This window comes from Hirundo rustica, chromosome 13 (assembly GCF_015227805.2).
Source record: "Hirundo rustica isolate bHirRus1 chromosome 13, bHirRus1.pri.v3, whole genome shotgun sequence".
NCBI lineage: Eukaryota > Metazoa > Chordata > Aves > Passeriformes > Hirundinidae > Hirundo > Hirundo rustica.
In genome coordinates, this window is record NC_053462.1 from 17717143 (window position 1) to 17739807 (window position 22665).

The 22665-nt window shown below is 51.4% G+C and overlaps 3 protein-coding genes across 4 annotated transcripts; 2 read left to right on the forward strand and 1 right to left on the reverse strand.

Annotated features, from left to right (window-relative positions):
* The first annotated feature begins 3442 nt into the window (after positions 1 to 3442).
* On the forward strand, positions 3443 to 10844 carry UBAP1L (ubiquitin associated protein 1 like). The gene is made up of 5 exons (XM_040077441.2): positions 3443 to 3574; positions 4759 to 5499; positions 6412 to 6621; positions 9518 to 9619; positions 10709 to 10844. The coding sequence occupies exons 1-5, from the start codon at positions 3443 to 3445 to the stop codon at positions 10841 to 10843; spliced, it is 1320 nt and encodes a 439-aa protein (XP_039933375.1). The 3' UTR covers position 10844.
* A 1599-nt stretch (positions 10845 to 12443) lies between these two features.
* RASL12 (RAS like family 12) lies at positions 12444 to 22333 on the forward strand. Of its 2 annotated transcripts, none has more exons than XM_040077445.2 (6): positions 12444 to 12585; positions 18438 to 18554; positions 18644 to 18700; positions 19780 to 19853; positions 19937 to 20127; positions 20896 to 22333. In XM_040077445.2, the coding sequence occupies exons 2-6, from the start codon at positions 18446 to 18448 to the stop codon at positions 21278 to 21280; spliced, it is 816 nt and encodes a 271-aa protein (XP_039933379.1). In that variant the 5' UTR covers positions 12444 to 12585; positions 18438 to 18445; the 3' UTR covers positions 21281 to 22333. The 2 variants fall into 2 exon arrangements, with proteins under 2 accessions (XP_039933379.1, XP_039933378.1); XM_040077444.1 differs by lacking the exon at positions 12444 to 12585 and adding an exon at positions 17422 to 17574.
* On the reverse strand, positions 14214 to 16037 carry KBTBD13 (kelch repeat and BTB domain containing 13). Its single transcript, XM_040077439.2, has one exon. It carries the CDS (start codon positions 15946 to 15948, stop codon positions 14566 to 14568), a length of 1383 nt encoding a protein of 460 aa, XP_039933373.1. The 5' UTR covers positions 15949 to 16037; the 3' UTR covers positions 14214 to 14565.
* Positions 22334 to 22665: the final 332 nt, after the last annotated feature.

Sequence of the window (22665 nt, forward strand, 5' to 3'; positions counted from 1 at the left end):
GTTTTGACAATATAGAAATTTTTGTATAGGCACATATCACATCTATAATATTTGATTAAAAACCAAATCTTTATTTTGTAAGTTGGTTTTTTTGTACAGAACAAATAGAGAAAAATGGATTTTATCTTTTTTGTTTAAAGCATTTTCACGCCAGGGGAGAGATTTGTTTGAGTACTTTCCATCAAATACAACTCCAACGGGGAGAGAATTGTTGGGAAATGATTTGTGTGAAGGAACTTCTACCTCCTGCAAAGTGACAGAGGTGACATCTGATGTCAAAGCTTAACATGTTCTGGACAGTTTGCTTGTAACTGTGACAGCCCATATGGATTTGGAGCGTTGCTGTTCTGCACAGATTGCTGTGGAACCTTTCCAGAGCTGCAGTCCTTACTTTTGCGCAGCCCCAATATGTGGGAATCAAGTTAATCTCTGCAGTGCTTTGCCTCCTGGCGTCACAAGAGTGCGTAATTCACGTGTGTCATTGCCTAAATTCAATCCTTGGGCCTTAGGTGTAGTGTTAGTGGTGTCCTGGCTGAACCTTTGCACTGGTTTCTGTCAGTAAGAGACACGAACTGGTAGTTCCTGATAGAACATGAGTGCAGAAGTTTGCAGTTCTTGCTCACCTGTAGTACTCCAGAATACAGATTGCCATGAAGCCCTCTGCAGGTGGTGTTCTGATTTGCTCTTCCCTACATCCTCCCATCCCTAGTGTCACTTCCAGCATCTCATTACTCCTAAGCTGAGTCAGACCCTCAGACAGGGGAGTCTTCCCTGATGAAAACACAGAAGATCTAAAAAATAAAAACAACTACAAAAAGCCAACACAAACCCAACACTTTCTGTTCAGGCAGCTTAGTGACCAGAGGATGAAATAATTAGTCTCCTTATCCCATCAGCATGTCTGATGGAACAACCGCTTAAGCTACGATTATCTTAAAGCTGTCCAAGTCAGCTGCTTGTCTGACACTGCAGGAATTTAAAGAGCTGAGCAGTAGCTAAAGAGGCAGCAAAGCAGCAGCCCTGTTCTCCCTGCCCTGCGAGGAGAGAGCTCCATGAGTTCATCTGACGGTAAGGACAGCTTTATATTGCTAATAAACATAAGGCTTGAAAATACCTGGGGAGGATCTACCCTTAGGTATGTTCTGTGTATTCGCTCCTGTCTAATGACATCTGCATTCAAATGTTTAATAGCTTTAGTGAGGAAGTTGTTGAAGCCACTGATGGGGAGGAATGTTTAAAATCTCAGCTCATAAAATACATGGACACAGGGTATTAACTGAAAAAGTGTGTGTCCAGACTTGATTCCCATTTTTCTGAGTGTAATATTTCCCACTGTTCTTAAGTTTTAAAAGCTCAGTGTAGCCCACAAGAAGAGAGGGGCTGGCTGTCAGTTTCCAAGATTCATTTGTATCCTATTCCTCCCCTGGTCCTGGTGCAGTTTGGGTTTCTCCTGCTGTTCAGGCACATCCTCTTCCTGATGTGAACTGGTTCGTGCACTGGCTGGTGTCTGCGATGTGCAAGTGGGCAGGGTTGGCTGGAGAGCATGAGATCAGAGCCCTTGTAGGAGTTCCCTTTTGGTGGGAGTTGGTGTTTATGACTGACCCTCTTATCCTTTTCTAGTAGTGTTTTTGTTGTGATTGCTCCTGCCCCAAAGTACTTGTTTTCTAAACTGTGGTTTTGGGAATTAACACTTGTGTGAGCCTCTCTTAAAGCACAGTATTTACACAGTGAAATACAGCTAGGTACAGTACCACCATCTCATATTTTCTTCATCGTGGCTTCAGACACCTTCACTACCCATCACCATCCCTTAAAGTATAATTTGAACCTGAGTGGAGCCATTCTGGGTGACAGAAGCTGTCACTGCTTTCCTCAGCACCCTGGGATTTTGGGAAGGGCCAGTTTACAGCCCAAGCTGCAGGGAAGGTCAGTCCCCCTTGCATGCAGGAGCTGCTCGAGGAGTAGCAGAAAGCTGAGGGAAGATGGCTTTGCTTACAGATGTTTTCAGGCGTCACCTTTGTCAGCACTGACGTGGATTGTCCCTTAGGCTGAGCCCTCTTAAGCTGAGCAGATGGCCTGGCTCCATGTGGGATCCCAACACGTTGCCTGTGTTGCATGTTAGTGGCAGGACATGTGCAGGAGCACAAAGCTCGTTAGGGGCCATGTGCAGGGGTATTAAAGGCTCCTGGCGTAAGCAGGCAAAGTGCACCGAGTGATTGTGAACGTTGATTGTGTATGTCACTCTCTCTGTGGCCTGGAAGCTCTTCATGAGTCCTTTCCCAAGACAGGAAACTACCCTGAACCCCATCTCCCATTACAGACTCTTATTTTTGCTTTAAACAGGCGGTTTTGTCATCCTTGTGTATATTCTTCTGTATGTTTCCTTTAGTGGAATGTTTATCCTTGTTGTCATAGAAGCTGTTTGTTTTTAAAGGAAAAAAATAATTGGGAAAAGCACTTAGGGATGTCACATACATATTTACTGTGTGACCTGAGGATGGGTGCTGAGGACTTTGGGATGATTACGCACATGCTGCCAGTAGCAGAACTTGGTGTAAGACTGGCTACCAGCTCCTAACAGTTTATAATCTGTAAAATAAGTGATTTTTTTACACTGTCATCATTGGGAAACTGAAAGCTCAAGGCTTCATGCAGCAAGTAATGGCTTTTTAGTAAATTGAGACATTTATAGAGACCTGATGGTGACACTTGCAGTAATATTTTCCCTGACAGCATTCCCAATTCACCAGCAATTTTTCTCTCCCCTGCAATTCTTGATCTAAGACCATCACCACACTTAAAATGAATGCAGGGTTCCTAAAAGCTAATCTCAAAAATAGCTTGTTTGACATCCTCCTGATTCCCAAGCTTGACTGATGCACCAGGCCTCTTGCCTGACTCCCAGTAAGCTGCTGCAATGCCTGAAGGGATCCCCTCACCCCAGCTCCCTCAGGATGCTCCCTGTGATGGCTTAGCAGCATAAGGCTGTGTGCATGAGCTCTGTCACCACAGGCTGTACAGACAGGGGAGACCTGCAAGTGTCCTCCTTGGCTGTGACTTCTCCCTCTGTAACTGGAAAATGTGCTCAGTCCGTCCCCAGCTTGGGGAAGGGAGCTTGCAATGGCACCAGAGGAAGAGGGAGAGACAGGAGGGATGGGAAACAGCAGGGCAAGCATGGAGGAGAAAAAGGCTCAGGATCTCTGCCAAAGGAAGCCATAAGCTTGGTCAAGTCCTGCTGGCTCAAGCTGAGAATAGCAAAGGTTAGTTCAGACAAAGCTTCCTGATGTAAGTAATTAAGATTTTCCCAATCTGTTTTTACCCAGCTGGCACTTGAAACAGCTCATCTTTCTCTCCTTCCCCGCCAACTTAAGAGATGCTAGTCCTCCTCCCTCTTACAGTTTCTGTTTCCCTTCCTCCTGCAGCAAGAAATCAGGCAGCAGCAATGAACTATCTGGATGAAGTTCCCTTTCGGACAGCCATGAGCCTCAGTGGGGACTCAGAGGGAGAAATCACTTTAGTCACTGCCCCAGACATTGAGGTCCCTGACTGCACCGACATCCTCATGAGCACCATGGTGAGTTCACACTCGGGTCACCGCTGGGGGATGCTCAAAGGGATGTCAGCAGTGTCCTCATGAAAGAAGGGAACGGAAACATGATCTCCTCTTCACTGGCTGGTTTGCAGCAGTATTGGGAGGAGGTGAGGTTGGTTTGTGGTGTGTGGCAGCGATGATGGGGTTGGTTTGGAGTTGCTTTCTAAAAATCCTTTCCAAGCAGGAGAGTTAGGTTTTTCTGGGATAGGAGGACAAAGTTTTATTAATAATATTTATTAATAACATTTATTAAATATTTACCAATAAATCTACCAGCTATAAGCAGGCAATACTACCTGTGCTAGAAGTGTATAGATGATGTTTATATATATATGTATATATACACACCCCATGTTTCTCTCTATTTGGGGATGCTTTGATGTTCCCCTCCAAAGCCAAGCCATTGTGCTGCTGGTCCTTATGGAGGGATGTGAGGGTGTTTTCCTGAAGGAGGCTGATTTGGTCCACAGCTGACCCAAGTGGCAGGAACAGTAAAAACAGCATTCCTGGGCTGTGAATGTACTTGCCTGCCTGTCAGGAGGAGACCTTGTTTGGAGAGCTCTGGGACGGGCAAAGCTTGTTTGTTCCAGGAAAACCCTCAGATTTCAGTCACAAACACACTTATATTTTAAGCTGAACTATGTGGAAATGACAACTCTGTTTGGGGACCAGCCGAGACCCTGGCGCCACTGGAGAATCCCATGGCTGGTTCTGCTTCTGCCCGAGGTGGCATCTCCCCTCTTGGTGGCTTCTGAGCCCCTGAAGTGGCTCTGCCAAGCACTGCTAATGAGAGCCACGAACAAACTCTGCCACCGTGCTGGAGGCAGCCTGGGGCTGGATGTGGTGCCTGTCTGCAGCTGCCTAAAATTGGGATGTCTGCACACTCCTGCCTTCCACAGTCAAAATGACGCAAACACCTTCAAGCATAAAACGCTTTTCCAAAGAATTCACAATAGTAATGACTTCATACATAGATTGTTTTCAAGTATAAATTCAGGGATTCCCTATAGAGATGAGGCTGGCACTGCCCAATCCTACAGCCAGCCCTAATCCTCATAGAAATAGGAGCTGAGACAGGAAGACTGAAGCCCTCAAAATCCCTGATGGAGCCCATTCCACGTGGTCCGGTTTCACGTCCTCACCAGTTGCCTCTCGCTCTTCCGCAGCACGACTTCTCACTGGAAAGGAAAGTGCTCTACTGGGTGGAGGTGGCCTCTCAGCAGCAAATCTCCCGCCATCGAGTCACCTCCGAAGTCGTCCCCACGGCTCCTCCATGCTGGCTGCTGCTGGTGGACCCCGCCGACAGCTACGGGGGACGGGGTCGGGACGGGGCGGTGCGGCGCTCCATCAGCCTGAGCTCCTACGGGCACGCCAAGGGCAGGGCGGTCCTGTCCGACACTGAGAGTGACACCTGGCTCTCAGATGAGGGTGAGTACTCGGATGATGAGTACTCCTCAACCTCTTGGGAAGAGAATGACAAGGATGAAACGATCCTCTCCAGGAGGAGAAGCTCTGCGAGAAGTGTGTCTTCACGACCCGGCTTTTACCAGACCCGACCAAAGACATCGCCCAGCTTGCTGGAGCCCTCGCTGGAGAACAATGTCCACAGCCCAGCCAGCCCAGACCCCAGCAAGCAGGGAAGATCCATGGTGATATTTAACAACATGAAGAACGAGCTGGAAGCTGCTAGGAGGAAGCTGGCTGCTTTGGTGCATCCTTTGAACAGAGCTGCCACAGGGAGCAGGAGGATCCCGGTGCCACGGCTGCTCCCCCAGTGCCCTGGCACCAACCGTGGCGTCAAGTACGGGCCAGATCTGGACGTGTCCCAGCAGGGGACAGTTGTGCCAACTCCTCCAGCCACAGCCACACCCATCCCTCCCATCAAGCAGCACAAGCCCACAGTACCGGTGAGAAGCTTACTTTGGTGGCTCTTTGTTCATTGCTGAGAAAGGAGGGAGGTGGAGGGCATCGAATTGGTCTCATTTGGTGGGGGCTGGCCAGCAGAAAGGAACCAAAATGGGGCTTTGGAAACACTGAACCCATGAGGAATTGCTGAAGTTTTCACAAAAAGTGAAGAAAGGATTTGATTTTTTCACAGTGGTTGAAAGAAGCTTTCTGGGTGCACATTTTACTTTCTCTGTCCAAAACATCCATGTTTTCCCCAAGCAGGGTCTAATCTGATTCTCAATTGAAGCACTAAAAAAAGAGTGAAATATGAGGGGTTTGTCCTCTTTTTGCTACATTATCCCATTGTAACAGATATAATCAGGGTTTATAGGGAAATGTCCCCTTACACTCATTACGTCTTTTCTAGGTAACTTTGGACTTCATAGTCCTACTAGAAATACAGATCATTTAGTGGTAGAGACAGTGATGTGAAAGGATGGAGTAAATAATACCCTGTCACCTTAAATCTGAATTGCACCCTGCTTTTAAGAAATTGCATCTAATCCAGCTGCTTGAGAGATTTAAGAGATGAATTACTGAAAACCTGCAATAAAACCATCAGACACATGAATGACCAGGTTATTTATATGCAGTTGCATTTGACATGGAGTAATTAAGGCAGGATTAAATGCCATGCATATTTGTACAATACCCACCCTGAGCGCTCTTCTCTGACCTGTATCTATAGCTGAGCCTGGATTTAATTAAATCCAATCTCATTTGATTCCCATGGGATGTTCATTGTATGGGAATTTTTCTCTTCTGCAGAGATCAAGGTAACCACCAGCATTCAGAAGCGTTGCTTCACTCTGGGTTGTTCCACCTAATTCCATGACCTGGAGCAATAAGACCATCTGTTTTTTTCCTTGCAGTCCCTGAGCCCCTACACTTGCCTCCCTCCTGCCTCCACACCTGGACGACCTCTCAGCTGCCACAGATCCCAGCCGGATTCTGCAGCTGACCTGCTGTCTGCACTGAGCCAAGAGGAGCGAGACCTCATCGAGCCCGTCATAGCCCTGGGCTACCCCACCCACAAAGCCATCCTCACCCTCCAGAAGACGGGAAGGCAAAGCTTAAGCCAGGTTGGTGGAGCTAGCACAGTACTGTGAGAAACTTCTGGTAAAGGAAAACTTGATTTTCATGGCAGAAGGAATGGCTGTCTTCTTTGGGGTAGATTTTTGATGGCCTGGCCTTTCCACTTTGGTGTCAGACCACAGCTGACAGGATTTTCCATGAGATTACACTTTTGCTGTAATAAAATAGCAGCGAGTCGCCCTCAGCTTTTCAGCGCATCATCACGGCTGTCTTTGTTATCTGTTCAATCTGTTGTGTGAAGCTTCATGTCCTTTTGAGGTACAAATTTTGCCCCCATATATGGAAACTTTTTGCACATCATTTTTCCCAGTTGTTGGATTCATGTGATTATTGCCATGGCTCATCCTGTCAGAGTGACACTGTAGGAATACCTTGGAGATTTGGTTGGGCTCTCTCCAAAACACAACTTGCCCGTGTTGGAGCAAGCAGGGAATCCATGCAAACATTGCAGTGGAGTCCCAGAGCTCTTTTCCTGAGGAACCCAGTATAATAACCTGAAATTTATTGAAAATACTTAACATTCAGCCTCTTCCTACCCCTGGTATGTGAATACATCCCTGCCTGCTGTGCTGCATCCTTATTCCCAATGTCTTTGTTTGTCCAGATGATTGTCAGAAAGGTCCAGGTGGGCTCAGAGCATCCATGACCTGAGGGAGGCAGCTTGGGGCTGGACCTGCCCATCCCAGCTGGATTTTTAGGGCTAAATTATCCAAGTAGTTCTTGCAGAGAGAAGGGTCTTAATCACAGCTGAGCAGGAAGGATATCCATGGGGCTGTCAAGCCAGGGAGCCTGGCAGGGCATGAGCAGGCAGAGCACCAAGCAGCTGCTGCCAGCTGCCAGTCTCCTTCCCATTCCCCTGGGAGCTGCCTCTGCTCTGTGTGCCAGCTCTCACCCTCCTGGGAGATGCTCTGTGGCTGAATTATCCTGCAGCTTCCTCCTTGGCTGGACCAGCTCCCCAGGGCTCGCTGGAGTTGCAGGCAAGCTGAGGTGGGAAGGGAAGATTTGTGTCTTCAATCCACAGAGGTTTCATCAAGGCACAGAGAGATGGGCAGAGCCCAGCCCGTGTTGTTTCATAGAGCCATGTGAGGGAGTCTTGTAGCAACTGCTGGCTTCTAAATGAAGAAATAGTGCATCTTATTAAGGGTGGAAATGGGTACAGCCTGCTCCCTTCTGTATAAACACCAGGACTCCCACTCCCTTGGAGGAGAGATTACTGCACCAACAGACAAGGTCTGGCTTCTATGCCATGTCTTCTTCACAGCAGTTCCCATCTTTCCCATTTATGCCCGATGTAGCCAAGATAAAGCCTGACCCTTCATGCATCTTTTACAAGTACCAAACGACCAAATTAGTCTAAAACTTCCTGGAAAATGTGTTCCAGGAAGTTAAAAAGAAGACCTATGCTCTTTATTGCTTGCTGGTGATACCTGAGGTTTTGATGTGTGAGAATGTCTATTTCAACTGTGAGGATTGATGGAAGAACCAGATGGTAGCCAAAAATTGCTCAACTTCGTTGCAGTGTCAAGTGAAACTGGCAGAGCCCACCCTAGTGGAGAAGGCAAGGCCTTCTATAGCCTTCTTTGAAAGCAGTGCTTTCCTAATTTTGGTGGGAAAATCTTCTCTGAAAGGCTCAAGCACGATTAGTTGCCCCAGCGTGCCAGAGGTTCATCATGTAGGACATCATGGCCAAAAAGGCACCATTGCATTCTGATTAACGATCACTGATCAAATTCAAAGTGCATCATTGATCCATGGAGCCCTCAGTATACATGTGAGCTGAGATATGACCAAGGCTGCAGCAGATCACTTAAAAAAACCCTCTTCTTGTTTAGTCTTGAGAGGATATATATATATGTATTATTTTTAGTGATAAAAAACATTGAGTTGACAAAGGCACTGATTTTATGCTGGGCTTGACCAGGCTGCCAGGACTATCTGTGCTATGCTGTGCATGAGTGGCTGTTCTGCCACAAGAGGAGAAGAAAACACAGCAATGATCTGGGGTTGTCATTAGCCTGGTTACAAGGGACATAACATGAAGTGAGGAACACCAATGACCAGTGACTGTCTCCTTTCTGAGTTACTGGGCTCCTTAAAAGGCTGACATTTCTGAAAATCCCTGCTCAGCTCTTCAGCCAAAAGAGATCAATTCAACGTTTGAGAGATTTTTTGTTTGTCCTTTTCATGTTTTATGGCCTTTCACTGAGTCCTCCTCCTTGTCTATGGTAGTGCTGGGGAGGGTGGAGGTCTGTGTTCGGTGAATCTGGGGAAAAATGAATCAACTTCTCCTTGGATGAAAAAGCTTTGGAGAGACCTGTGGGATGTTTTTATTCCCCCTGCTATTATATAGCTCATTTCTTATTGCCTGTCCCATATGTTTTTGGACACTGAGTGATTCTCGCGGTATTTAAAAGATGCTGCTGGGAATTGTGCTATCAGCACTCCAAGAAAAACGAGGAAAGTCAAAAATAACTGTTTACTTTCAGTAATGACAGCACACAGGTCTCCCCTGGGGTGGGTTTTGCACTTGGAGCCTGGATCAAACCCAGAGGTGCCTGAACCCCAGTGCATCAAAGGGATGCAGGGTCAGCTGAGCAAAGTCATCCCACCGGGACAGGCTCTGCATCTCTTATGTTCACATGTTTGGTTTCCCCCTTGTCCTCTCTCCACCTTGTTCCCATTCCCACCCTGGGAGGGTGAAGGGGGACCAAGATGTTGTCTCCCACTGGGAATTCTGCAGACAGACAGACCACCCCGGCTGAGCATTGGATGGGAGCTGGCGAGATGGTGGTGGCTCCTGGTGTGTCCCTGGGAGGTGGCTCCTGACTGGCCTTGTTCCCTGTGCCTGCAAGGCTGGATTAACCTGTCTGTCTTCCTCTGCAGTTCCTGAGCTACCTGGGTGCCTGTGATCGGCTGCTGAAGCAGGGCTATGAGGAAGGGCAGGTGGAGGAGGCCATGGAAATGTTCCAGTACTCGGAGAAAAAGGTCAGAATGGGATGGCACAGCCCAGCCCTTTGTGCTGTGTCCTCCAGGCTCTCTTTTACCGTGGGCTGCACGCTTCCCTCTGCCTCCACAGGCCCTCCTGCAGCCTCATGGAAGGCCAGACCTCTAGGGCAGTGTCACCACTGGAGGACCCCTGGGGGAGGACACCTGCTCCTTCACTCCTCTCCGCCCTTCTTCTCCTCCTGTTGTGCAGCATGATGCTCACTCAGCCCCCGCACAGGGAATCCCTTCCCAAGCCCACCAGCACTCACACTCTCTCCTGCCCTGCCAGCTCTCCCTTCTACCCCCAGGGAGGAGAACCATGGAGAACTGGGCATTCGTCTCCATCAGACTCCCCCTGGGGGTAATGAAGAGCCTGGGGAGGTGGCAGCGTTTGCTGGTCACCAGTGCCTGTAGGATTGCTGTGTCACCAATGCCTGTAGGACCTACTGATAGCCAGTGCCTGTAGGATTGCCATGTCATTAATGCCTGTAGGATTGCCAGTAGCCAGTGCCTGTAGGATTGCTGTATCATTAATGCCTGTAGGATTGCCAGTAGCCAGAGCCTGTAGGATTGCTGTGTCATTAATGCCTGTAGGATTGCCGGTAGCCAGTGCCTGTAGGATTGCTGTATCTCCAATGCCTGTAGCATTGCCATGTCACCGCCCCTGAGGGCAGTGGCAGTGGCAGGGTGCCTGGGTCTCAGTGTCAGGGAAGGGTTTATTTATTAAGGACACATCTCCGGGTGATGTTTGGTGCTGGGGCCCAGCCTGAGCAAAGGGAGCAGGACAGATGAATTCCAGCTGTGCTCACTGCCATTCCCTTCTCTCTTCATAATGCAGGCAAACACTGCATGGACTTGATATAAGTGTCATAAGGAATAGTGAAGCTAGAGGCTGACTTTATGAAATATTTCTTATTTAAGAAGTTTCAATGCTACCAGGGATATGTGTGCCCTCGATCTGCTGTCACGGTGATACAACCCAGCCAGGTCTTCTGGCTGCAGCCTTGTCCCACAGCACTGCTTTTGCTGCAATCACACGATATATCCATCCATGGTAACATAATTCTTCTCTCCTCCTTCTTCCTCCAGGCAGCTGAATTCTTGCATCTGTTGGCTCAGTTTAATGATATGGGCTTCCAGCAAAATGAAATCAAAGAAGTTCTTTTGCTTTGTGGGAATCAGAGGGAGAGGGCGCTGGAAGAGCTCGTGATGAAAACCCACTGAGCAGCATCCTGGGGCAGTCACAGCTTCCCCTCTCCACCAGACCAGAAGAACTCAGGTGATTCTGCTGCTCCATCCCCACCCCTGGAAGCACCAGACACACAACTTCACAGCTCTGCCTTGGTGTCTTATTTTATGGACATCCAGCATAACAGTGTTTGTCATTCAGGCACCGACTGCATAGCAGGAATGTTTATCTCCTCACCCACACATCCCTTGATCATCTCAGCTGTTCAGATTAGATGAAAGAAGATCCAAACCGCCTTCGGCTTAGATTTTTGCAAAACCCAAACCAGTGTTCTCCCTCCACCTAGGGTGATGGGTGTCATGTTTTCAGCTACAATCAAACGGGGATTCTTAAAAGATTATGTAAATCTACAGAAGAAATTGTTTTCCTAAAATCTGAAGGCTCATGCAGGAACATGTGTTGGTCCTGGCTTGGGAAGAGTCTCAGCCGACTTAGTCATGGTTGAATATAGTAATTGAAATGTCCTTTGATGGCATTAGCTTCTTTTAAACCAGAAATGTGAGGAAAATACACAGTTCCATGTGGGTAAAGAAAGAAAACAAGCTGCCCTTGCTCTGAAATACATGGTTTATCCGGTGCAATGAAAAACGGTGGAGGCAAAGGTTTGTCCTCAGACAGCTTCATGAAATCAGAACATAAAAGATGGGGAACTGCTCATTGCACTCATGCTCTGCCCAAATCAGAAAAATTCAGGGGATGCTTCCCTAAACTGTGAAGATAGTGGCTCCAAATGAAGTGAAGCATGACTGTCAGCATCAGGAACATCTGGATGCTCAAGGGAATTTCTGTATATAACTGAAGGACAGAGAATGGGAGATTCAGATCACTGTACAGGATGTGTGTCTTGGCTTGGCAGTGGAACCGTGAACAGTGTTTTCACATAAAGTATATTATTTTCCTGTGAATTAGATACAGATGTAATTTCTTTGAGTAAAGATGCTTGGGGGCGTTCTTCTGCAATATGTTTGTCTTTTTCTGTCAGGATGCCAACTGGCACAACCCAGCAGAGAAAATCCTTAGTTGTATTAGTACCATTTTCCATTGTACCCTTCCAAACAATCTCCCAGTGCAACGTGCTGCCATCAAGGTAAAACACTATGTCCCTTCTCCCTGGATCTCCAGGTGGGTGCCAGACAACATCAGGAAGGTACAGCTCTCCATGGCCGCCTTCATTCTTGCCTGGATGCAACAAGGGAACTTGGCATCCAGGTTTTGGGGGAGTTGACCCTTCCATCCCCAAGGATGCTTTATTTCTGCTTTTCTTTAATAGCATTGAAATGGAAAATGTGGCACCCTGTATGTCCTAGGGAGATATTTGTGGGGAGCTTGCAGGCTCCTCTTGGAACTCCCAGCCCTGTTTTTCCTTCTGCTTTCCCTTGGTTATACAAGCTTTTATTTTTGATACAGCCCTTATAAGGCAAGTCCATCTACAGACAGCTTTTCCTTACATTCCCCCTTGCCAAGATGATGTCACCTTAAAAATGAGACTTGCAAAAGGTTAAACTGTGGTTAGGGCAGATCGCGTCGCCTCCAACTGTGATCTTTGGAGGAGTGAACACCGTGAAGATGGAAAGGGGAAGATAAGGGTGCTGTGCTGAATTCTGCTGGAGCAAAGCATACTGGCAGCATTGTGCCAACTCACTCTGCAAAGGCGAACAGCTTCTCACCCTCCTTAGTGGTTTGCTTGGTCCTGGATCTTGGATCATTTCTTGCAGAGGTAAGAAATGTATCTTTTTTCCTCCCTTTACCCCTAAAATTATCTTGTGTTACTTTCTGGATCACAGTCTGGATTGATGGATGCAACAAATGGCTCCTGGGAGCATCCGTGCCATACTCAACTGCCTGTCAAGACTCACACTTTCCCTCAAGTGCTACACTTAAAATCTTAAAACCTTTTGCATTTTGTTGACAAATATCTTTGTAAACCCCTGAACTGTCAAGAAGCAGCATGTAGAAGTGGGGAGGAGGTTGTGTCGCTTGGTGTCAGAGCTGGAGGGGAGGGGTGAGCCTGCCAAGTTCTGTGATCCAGGGTTGGCCACAGGAGCCCAACATAAATATTTTAGTAACAGAATTATTTTAACTTCATTTTAATGGATGTTTAAGCTGTTTGTTCAACTTAAAATTGTTTTAAAGCAATGTTTTTCCATGTGCTGCTGTCAGGAGAAGACAATGTGAAATGTTAATTGGCTTTGTCTGGGAAGGGGACAAGGGTTTGATTTGATAGGTTGCTGTAACATTCCACCTGGGGACTGCAGTGGTGCTCAGCTCACAGTGCCCACGGTGCAGAGCTGGGACAGATCTGTCAGTGTCCCCTGCCTCCTCCGTGCCACCACCAGACCTGCAGCTCCACCGGCAGCAGTCTCCTCACGGGTGACATCGGGGTGGTGGCCTGGCCCAGGGGCAGAGAGCAAATGGGGACAAGACACATCCAGTGGTTTTCCATCTGGCTGTGGGTGCAAGCTGGGGTTTTCTGGATTGTTTTGGTTTGCAGTTGCATTGAGTGGGTTTATTCTCAAATGCGGGAACTGTTTTGAAAATGCTGAGAACTTGGCGAGGATCAGCAGCGGAGGTATTTGAGGCATCCCAGCTGGTATCCCTTCCGCTCTCTCCTGGCCTGGGCAGCAGAGGCAGCCCAAAGTCTGCCCCATGGATGGGAAACCAGCTGAGCCAGGGTCTGGGTTTGCTGTTGCCCCAGTCCCTGTGGTCACAAAGGGGAGCTCTGCGCTCCCCAGTTATCTCCAGAGCTGGCGTTGAGGGCTGTGAACCCTCGACACCAGTCGGTGGGATCTAATGTGAACAGCTCCTCTGGCTGTGGAGCTCTGCAAGCCTGGTATCACCATGTAATGGCTCCCTCCCCCTCATTCCCTTGTGGCACTCTCTATACTTCCAAGCTTTGCCATGTCCTCAAAAGACCCTGACTTGGCTCATGCAAGTCTCTGGCGAGAGCCAGCACTTGCCACCCCGTTGGGTCTGTGCTGGGGCCTGGGGAGTGATTGATGGTTCCCAGGTCCCAGAAAACCCTCGGCACATTGAGCACCTGATGCCCAGGAGCTGCTTTCCTTCATCCCCCATGTCCCCTCCTCCTCCCAGGACCCTGCTGCAGCCACAGAGAATTCCCAGGGGAGTGCGGGGCTTTGTGGGAACTGCACTCCCACGCAGAGGCTCTGAAACTGAGCTGCAGCTGAAAAAGCATTCAGGGCAGAAGCGAGTCCTGACACAGATACCCCGTTAGGAGGTATATTCTTTCAGAAACACAGGAGAAAAAACCCCAAGCCCAAGAGTAATGAAAAACACAGTAATGAGAAGCTTTTCTACAGCTTTCCTTTTAATTCTGGCATGTAATGAATGATTTCTCATCAAGGCAGAGAGGAGGTGGAATGCTGCACGCCCTCAGAGTGCAATCAGAATAAATAAATCCCACGTTTGCATATCTGTGGTATCTGTCCTCTGCAGAAGCCACAATGTCCTGCACACAGCTGGCTTGTGAGCTCATGGCTGACAGGACTTTGTGCCCATGCAGGGCAGGAAGAGGCAGACAGCAGCTGCCTTTCCCCTCTGGCAGCATCTAATGTCACTTCTAAGGTCCAACATGATGCATCCCTGGACCTAAGCACCGCTCCGTGGAGGTGCCCAGAGGGTGCAGGGAGTGCAGAGCTGAGGCCATGTGCAAGGAGAGCATCCTGACATGGGGGACCAGCTACGTCGCGATGTCATGGTCACGTCTTGGCAGCCGCAGGAGGAAGGTCTGCAGGGAGCCACTGCGTGGGAAACCCGCCCGCTCCTTCTTCTGCTTCCAGGTCTCCTCTTCCACGGAGTAGAGGAGCGTCAACATCTTGTTGACGGTGTAGATGGTGTCACCCTTGACGACAGCGGTGAAGAGAGCTCCCTTGCTGTTCATGAACTGCCCGGGCAGGGCGCTCCACTGCCGCGACGTCAGGTTGAAGCAGTCGATGACGCAACGCAAGAAGTCATCGTAGGGGCCGTTGCGCATGACGTAGAGGTTGTCGCGGTGGGCCACCATGCAGTGCCCGTAGCTCTGGTGCCGCTTGAGCTCAGTGACGGGAAGCCACGCATCTTGCTGGGTTTCATATTCGTAGATGACAGTGGTGTCCAGTGGCTGCCACAAGCAAACGAAGATCTGCCCCAAGGCTTGGGCACAGGGTGCTGCCGTGCTGGGTTGCGGCAGGTCGGAGACGAACGTCCAGGTGCTGGAGGCCAGGTCGTACCTCTCCACGGACTTGAGCGAGATCTTCTCGTACTCGCCGCCGATGGCGTAGAGGTAGCCCTCGTGGCCCACCAGCCTGACATCGTAACGCAGCTGGTGAGGGCTGGGGAACTCGCTCCAGGCGTTGGCATCAGCATCGTAGCAGAAGCTGCTCTCCACCACCTGCTTGTTGGCCCCGTAGACACCACCTACGATATAGATCTTGTTATCCATGGTCGCCATGCCGGCTAGGAATGTGCTGGCACTCAGGGGAAGGCAGGAGAGGGTCCTCCATGTGTTGGTCTCCTCATCCAGGTAGCAGATGGTCCTGGAGAGGTCCTCCAAGAACTCGAAGGTGGGCGTGTGGGCTCCCACTGCCACAAAGGTGCTGGGTAGGAGGGCTTCCACATAGGCCAGCAGGTCATCAGGGAGGCAGTCCAGGTACTCCTCCAGCTCAGCGTAGCTGTCCCTGATGTAGAGTGCAGCGCAGTGGAAGAGATCCAGGAGGCCGAATATGGCAGCGGCTTGGTACAGCAGGATGCAGTTGTCAGAGTTGATGGAGTGGATCAAGTACTTAGCCAAGGGTTTCACCTGCAGGAAGGCAGCACATTCCACTGCCTGGAAGGTCTCCTCACTGCCAAGGACGGGCCTCTCGCCCGCCAGCACCCGCAGCATGGCGAGGAACCCGGCTGCGCTCAGCTCCCCCAGCCCGATCTCCTCCTGCGTGCTCTCCCTCATGCCCGAGCGGAAGAGGGCACGGAAGTACTCACTGCTCTCCACCAGCAAGGCCTTCTCCACCGAGAATGACTGCTCCTCCACCCGGATACGCACCTGCTCCGGGGGCCCTGCCTGGGAACCTTCCTCTTCTGGGGTCATCCTCACCCAGGATCTCAGCAGCCCTCAGGGGTGGGGGAGCAGCCAATGCCCCTCCGTGCCCCGGCACAGCGCCCTCCGGCCTTCTCCAGCCTTCGATGCTGTTGCTGCACTGCCCGGCGGCCTTGTAATATAAATACCTTGGGCTAAAGATAGCTGAGCTCGTGACCGGGGCCCTTCAAAGGCATCCGCCAGGCTCAGCTGCCCCCCCAGACTCAGGCAGGGTTCCAGTGTCACCAGCCAGTGCTGGGCACGGCAGAGGTGCCTGGATCATCCCGTGGAGTATGCCCAGCCACTCAGGAGAAACCAGGTTTTGCTCTCTCCACTCTCAGACATCCTCCTTGTGATGCCCTAAGGAGTAGTCCCCAACCTGGGGAGAGCAGCACACTTGCGTGGCTGGGAAGAGCATCTGGCCACACTATATATATTTTTTTTCTTTAAAATGTGGAGTTTACAGCCCAGGGGGGTAAACAACATCAGCAAATCTCATTGCCACCCAGCTCAGCCATGGGAAAGGGGCTTGACTGTTCCTCAAGCGGGGAGGAACCTTCCTTTGTGACCCTCCTCATGGCAGTAGCATCTGCAACATCCATCCCGGCTGCAAGGAGCCGTAAGCCAGTCTGTGCTTCACCTGGGGATTTCACGGTGAGAAAAGGGAAGTACAGCAACCTCTTCTCACTAAAAAATCCTCCCCTCTGGCCTCAGGGCTTGTCCAGCTCCCTATAATACCTGGCTGTGGGAAGAGCTAAACCCCTGTTTACTGACACAGAGTGAGGAAAAGTGTTATTTGTGGCACATCACTTGTTTGTGTGCTAATCACAGCTTTTTCTGGCTAGAAATCCCATTTCAGCTCCGCCGGGGGGTGCCAAGGAAGGCTGACAACAGGGCTTACTTGGGGGCTCCTTTCTGGATCTCCCCATCACTACCCATGATTAGTTTGCAGCTGGTGTTTTGTTATGATGAATAATTTAACCTGAGCAGCTCATCCCGCTGAAGGTCTATTTTTTGTTCCCTCCTTAACCCCCTCATCCCAGCAGCTGGGAACTTTCCAGGCAGTGCATCAGGGCAAAGCTGTTGCCTCAGGGTCATGGCTGCAAGCAGGTTCCCCCAAAAATCTGAGTTTAGGGGAGAATGGGAGAGTTTTGCACTTGCACCTCTGTCATTGATCCTCATAGATACCCAGCTTAAAATATTTTGTTCCATTTGCTTTTAAGCACCCTAGACCTGTGACCGAACATGGTCTAGGGTAAAGGGTGCTCGGAGGGGCTCTGCTTCCCACAGGGGAGTTACCCCTGTGATCCCCATCCTCCCCATCCTTGGGGCTTGCAGGCACTTCCACACTCCCAGACTATTTTGGGAGGGTTTAAAAATATCCTGCGTGTATTAACGGGCAATATTCCCAAGGGCGCAGCAGCCCCGCATGGCCATGGAGCAGCCTTCGCGCCCCAGCCCCGGCTGTGGCCCCTCCGCAGTCCCTCGGGGCCGGCCCAGGGGCCGTATCCTGTGGTCCCGGGCATTGAGCCCTATCCCAAATGTCTGTGATCACCATGACAACGCTGACTTCAGCCTCCGCCACCTACTCAGGCTCAGAGCCACTGGGTGCCGGCTGATGGATTGGTGCGAGCACTGGTGAGTCCTCCCCGGACCCCCTTTTTCCTCTTGGGACTGAGTCTTTTGGGTGGGAAAAGGGCATTTTTCTCCCTCGAAAGCCTCTGCCGGCAGCAGAAGGTGTCTGTGATTAATTGCATCCGAAGGAGCCGGGCGGGCAGGGTGGCTGCACAGGCAGCTCCGGTGCTGCTCCCGCCTGCCGGTGTGATGAGTGCGCCGGCCTCAGCCAGGACACAGAGACCAGGCTTGGCCTTGCTGGGGGCACGGCGAGGAGCTGAGGGCTCAAGAAGGTGCCGGGACGTGGCGAGGTGGCCACCCAGCCGAGGCACGGCAGGTCTCGGTCTCGGGGGTCCCTGCCCGAAGCCGGGGGAGCTCGGGGTGCCGGCGTGTGTTCTGCCGGGGGTCCGTCCTCGGGGTGGCCGGGACAGCGTGTCCAGCCCCGCGGCGTGGCAGCTTTCCTTACAAGGAGTTTGGCCGGAGCCCGAGCAGCGGGAGCCGCGCTCGCCTCCGCCTGCCTCATTCATCGCAGCCCCGGCCGAGCAGGGGCCGCTGCTGTCCCGGCCCCGCGCTCACGGAGAACTCCGCGACCCTTTCGGCTGTGTGTTTTGAGGTGGGGGACTGCGTTTGTCTTCTTTTTCTGGGGTGTGATGGATCGGTAGAGGGCTGGGGGGATCCTTCTCTTTGGGTGGGTGCTGTCCGCCACCGTGGGATGAGGATGCCAGCCAGCCTGGCTCCAGGATACGGATGGAAGAGAGGGGATCTCCCACCCTGGTGCTGCTGAGCCCTTCTCTCCCCCAGGCTGGGGCACCCACAAGCCAGGCAGTGAGAAGGTCCCCGTCCGCAATGGCAGCGGGTGCTCCACGTCTCCCCGCTCTCTCCCGCAGGACCGAGGATGTCCTCGATGTTCGGCAAACCCCGAACCAGCAGTGAGCGGCCGCCCCAGAGTCCCCTCCCCGAGTGCAACGTGGCCATCCTGGGGTGCAGAGGGGCCGGCAAGTCAGGTGAGACGGGCACCCGCAGCCACGGGCAGGGCAGGGATCGGGGAGCTGCCGGGGACACCTCCCTCACCTGCCTCTTTCACCTCCTGCAGCTCTGACCGTGAAGTTTCTAACCAAGAGGTTCATCAGTGAATATGATCCCAACTTGGGTAAGGCGCCTTCTCATCCCACGGAGCATCCTTCCCATCTCCCACGTTTCCCATGGATGTGGCACGTAAGGGGAAAGAAAAAAACAACCCACCCAAAATGATATAAAAACAACAAGAAGGGCTGGATTTGACCCCAAGTCATCATGAAAACAGGGGTGAAAGCAGTGCCCTCTCCAGGGGCACTTCCCATGGGGAAAGCTGGCTCCTTGCATTGCCCCCAAAAAAGCAAAAGCTGAATTCTTGGGGCTCTTTGAGGAGCATCTCATGTCTGTTGGGCAGGGAAAAGGCTGAGGGAATGAGGACGGGTGCACAGCAGGTGACCCTGGGGCTGAGTTTTGCAGTGAGAAGTTCTGGGCATTTTTTTTCCACTCATTTGAGTAATTAATAACTATTTTCCTAGGCCTGACTCCAGGCCGTGGGGAAGAACCATAAATGATTTATTGGGGACATTAGGGAAATATGGACCTTGTCCAGGAACCAACTCCAGCCCCTAATAATTCAGTGACTCTTAGAAAGAAGGATAAATCCTTTCTTCCTCGGATATTTTTGGGAATGTGGTTTAATCTTCCCATGTCAAAATCTTTCCGAAACACATCCGTTAAAAGCTGGCCCAAAGAAATCATCTTTCTCCTGGGGGAATAGCTCAACAGCTCACACTGCCTGCCCTCCTTCCCAAAGAAAGGACTGCTCCTCTCGCTTGATTTATTGGGAAACAGCCGTATGTCAAGCCCTCAGCTCGCTTTATCTCATCAGGCCATGGCTTTTAGATAAGGGCCAAGCCCTGGGTGCAGCAATTGTTGTGCCAAGCTCCTTCCCCTCCCTCCTTCTCCTGTGGGAGCCCACACTTGCAGCACGTGGGGAGAAATAAGCGCTCCTAGCCAGGCTTGCCCAGCAACATCACCACCAGTCCCCTAAAATAATGTTGTCTCAGGCAGGAGTAAGGTAGGAGGCATTGGTGGAGGATGCTCCTCGTCAAGGCTGGAATTTTTCCACGGTGTCCCAAGCATCCTGGGCTTTGCTTGGCTTTGATGAAGACAGGTTGTGCCAGCCCATCCTCACAACCACCCTTCTTCTTGCAGAGGACACCTACTCCTCAGAGGAGCTGGTGGACCAGCAGCCCGTGCTCCTGAAGGTGATGGACACTGCTGACCAGGTAAGGCATTGGGGGGTGATGACCAGCAGGACCACAGCTGGACCATGACTGGGCTGCAGCTCAGCCGCTCCTCTCACCCCCAGGACGGCCCCGGGAACTGCGAGCGTTACCTGTGCTGGGCCAGCGCCTTCCTCGTTGTCTACAGCATCGACAACAGGAGGAGCTTCGAGGGCTGCCAGCGCTACCTCGAGGTGCTCGCCCTGCACGCGCGGGGCTGCCAGCGCCGCTGCCCCGTGCTCCTGCTGGGAAACAAGCTGGACATGGAGCAGTACAGGTACCGGGCACGTGGTAAGGCTGCCAGTTCCCCGTGGGAGAGTGCTCACAGATCCCCATCCCTCCAGCTGGGATGCAAAACTCAAATCTGATTTCTTTAGGGGTATTTCCACCCCCATTAGTATTTACAACATCCTCCCACATCTCCGAAGTTTCGGCTCTCCTGCCTGAGGGCTGATGTGTTTATTTTGAGCCCATTGGTATTTTCAGTAGGATGTTTTTTGGCTGAGTGGTGAGGCAGCGTCACCATCCCTGGAAGGGCTTGAGCCAGAGGAGCCCCTCTGGACATGCCCTTCCTTTCCCTGGAGCCCTCTAATTCCAGCCCCACTGCCAGGACTGGATGTGCCCAGTATGTTTTTCTGGCCTTTTGTGCTGCTCTGTGGTCCCACGGGTCCCGGATTCACGTGCATTGCTGGAACCCCTGTGCTCCCAGGATGGAGGTGTCACCCCCCCCCCACAGCAAGGGCCTGCCCCATCTCCTCCTCCCTGCTTCCCGGTGCACTGTCATCACACCCACCCCTGGGTTCCTGGAATGCAGGGGAAGCTGGGTGATTCCCCATGGACACAAAGAGACCATTACTGTGGGATTTTGGGAAAGGCAAAACCCTTTTGGATTCATGAACCTGCTTGTCCCAGGGAAGGGATGGGCAGATGCTACCTTGGTGCTCTTCAGGAAGGAGGCGTGGGATGCGGGATCTGTTACCTGCACAATTTTCAGGTGGCTGCCATGCCCCAAGGGATCCTGCACTCATCCCTCCCCTCTTGCCAGGCAGGTGCCCTCAGCAGAAGGGATGTCCCTTGCCAGCAGGTTCGGGTGCCTCTTCCATGAGGTGTCGGCGTGCCAGGACTTCGCTCGCGTGCAGCACGTCTTCCACGAGGCCGTGCGGGAGGTGCGGCGCCAGGCGGAGTGGAACCTGCCCGCGCGGCCACTCTTCATCTCCGAGGAGCGCCCCTGCCCACCCGTGGCCACGCCAGTGGTCCTGCCCACCCACCACAGCTTGGCCACCTGCACCTTCAACACCCTCTCCACCGTCAACTACAAGGAGATCCCCTCGGTGGCCCAGGCCAAGCTGGTCACCGTCAAGTCCTCGCGGGCTCAAAGCAAAAGGAAGGCTCCCACGCTCACCTTGCTGAAAGGCTTCAAGATATTTTAGGACACATCCCTGTGGGCTGCAGAGAGGGAGGAGAGAGAACCCTCATCCATCCCCCCAGGGCTGAGGGGGCTGAGACCTTCCATGATGCACTCAGGCATTGCAGCAGCCGCTGGCAGACGGTGGCCTCAGTCTCCATGCTGGGGCAATGCCAGCAGTGGCAACCTGGTGAGCAGGCAGAGTGCCAAGGGTCTGACAGGGGCCGTGGCATCGCTCTGCCTGCCCCTGCCCAGTGCTGCTGTGGTGTTTGCACCCTGTCCTGCCACTGGCACTAGGGCCAGCTCAGTTTTCTGTGAGGATGCAGCAGCTCCCAGAGGAGCTGGAGCTGTGGATCCCATTGGGAGGGCAAGGGCCGGCCCCACGGCCACCAGCCAGCTTGGGCACTTGGCACACAGCTACAGGAGCCCAGGAAGGGGAATTAATCATTAATCCAGCATGGAAGCACCCATCTCGTTCATCCCACAAGCCCCCAACTAAGCAATAAGTATGAGGAATTTTTTTATTTTTTTTTTAATCCAGATAAAAAAGGTGCAGGTACTGTTTCAGCCGTTTAAAGGTCTCAGGTAGCCTGAAACTGATACCCACACATCAAGCTTAGTCACACCAAAATTGCTGCTTTTTTAATCAACTTTTTACACTATAGCATCCCTTTCCAAAGGCTTTGCAAGGAGACGCTTTGCTGACAAGGACATGGTCTGAAAAGCCTTTGTTTAAAAGACTGATGTATTTCCAACAATGTCCTAAATTATTTCATGGCTTCTACATGTTCCCAGTGAAGGACACAAAGGGAATCCTGGAGCAGACCAGGCTCTACCTGTGCCCGAGCCAGGGTCAAGGGCTGGGTATTTGGTTTCAGGTGCTCTATCAGGTTAAATGTTCTGCTTCTCCCTGGAGTTGCAGTTCCTTTGCAGAGTAAAATATCCATGTGTATATTTGTACATATAGCCATATAAATATATATATATATGACCTTACCGACAGAGAGATGCAATATGGCATTTTGATCAACCACTTTGCAAAGTATTTTAATAAAGAGGATTCTGAAAAGAATAAAAATGTCTCAGCCTCAGTGTTGCTGTTTTCCTGATGGGAAGTGAGGGTGCTTTCCCTGGCTGACTGCAGGCCAAGCTTCCCACTTCCTTCCCTGGCTCAGCTCCCACCTGTTTGCAGCACCTGAGGGAGGAGGTGAAGCTGGCACTGGAGGGAAGGGCGGAAGCAGCCGAGAGCAGTGGGGGAACACCAGCCAGGCAGGAGCCCAGGGCCCCTCCTGCAGGCGCAACTCTGCTGCTTTCTTGTTTCACCCTTTTCTTTCCCCAGGCTAAACTGCATTTTTAAACTTGCACCCCTATGAACTGAGACAGTCCGATACCTCCCTCAAGGCCTAAATG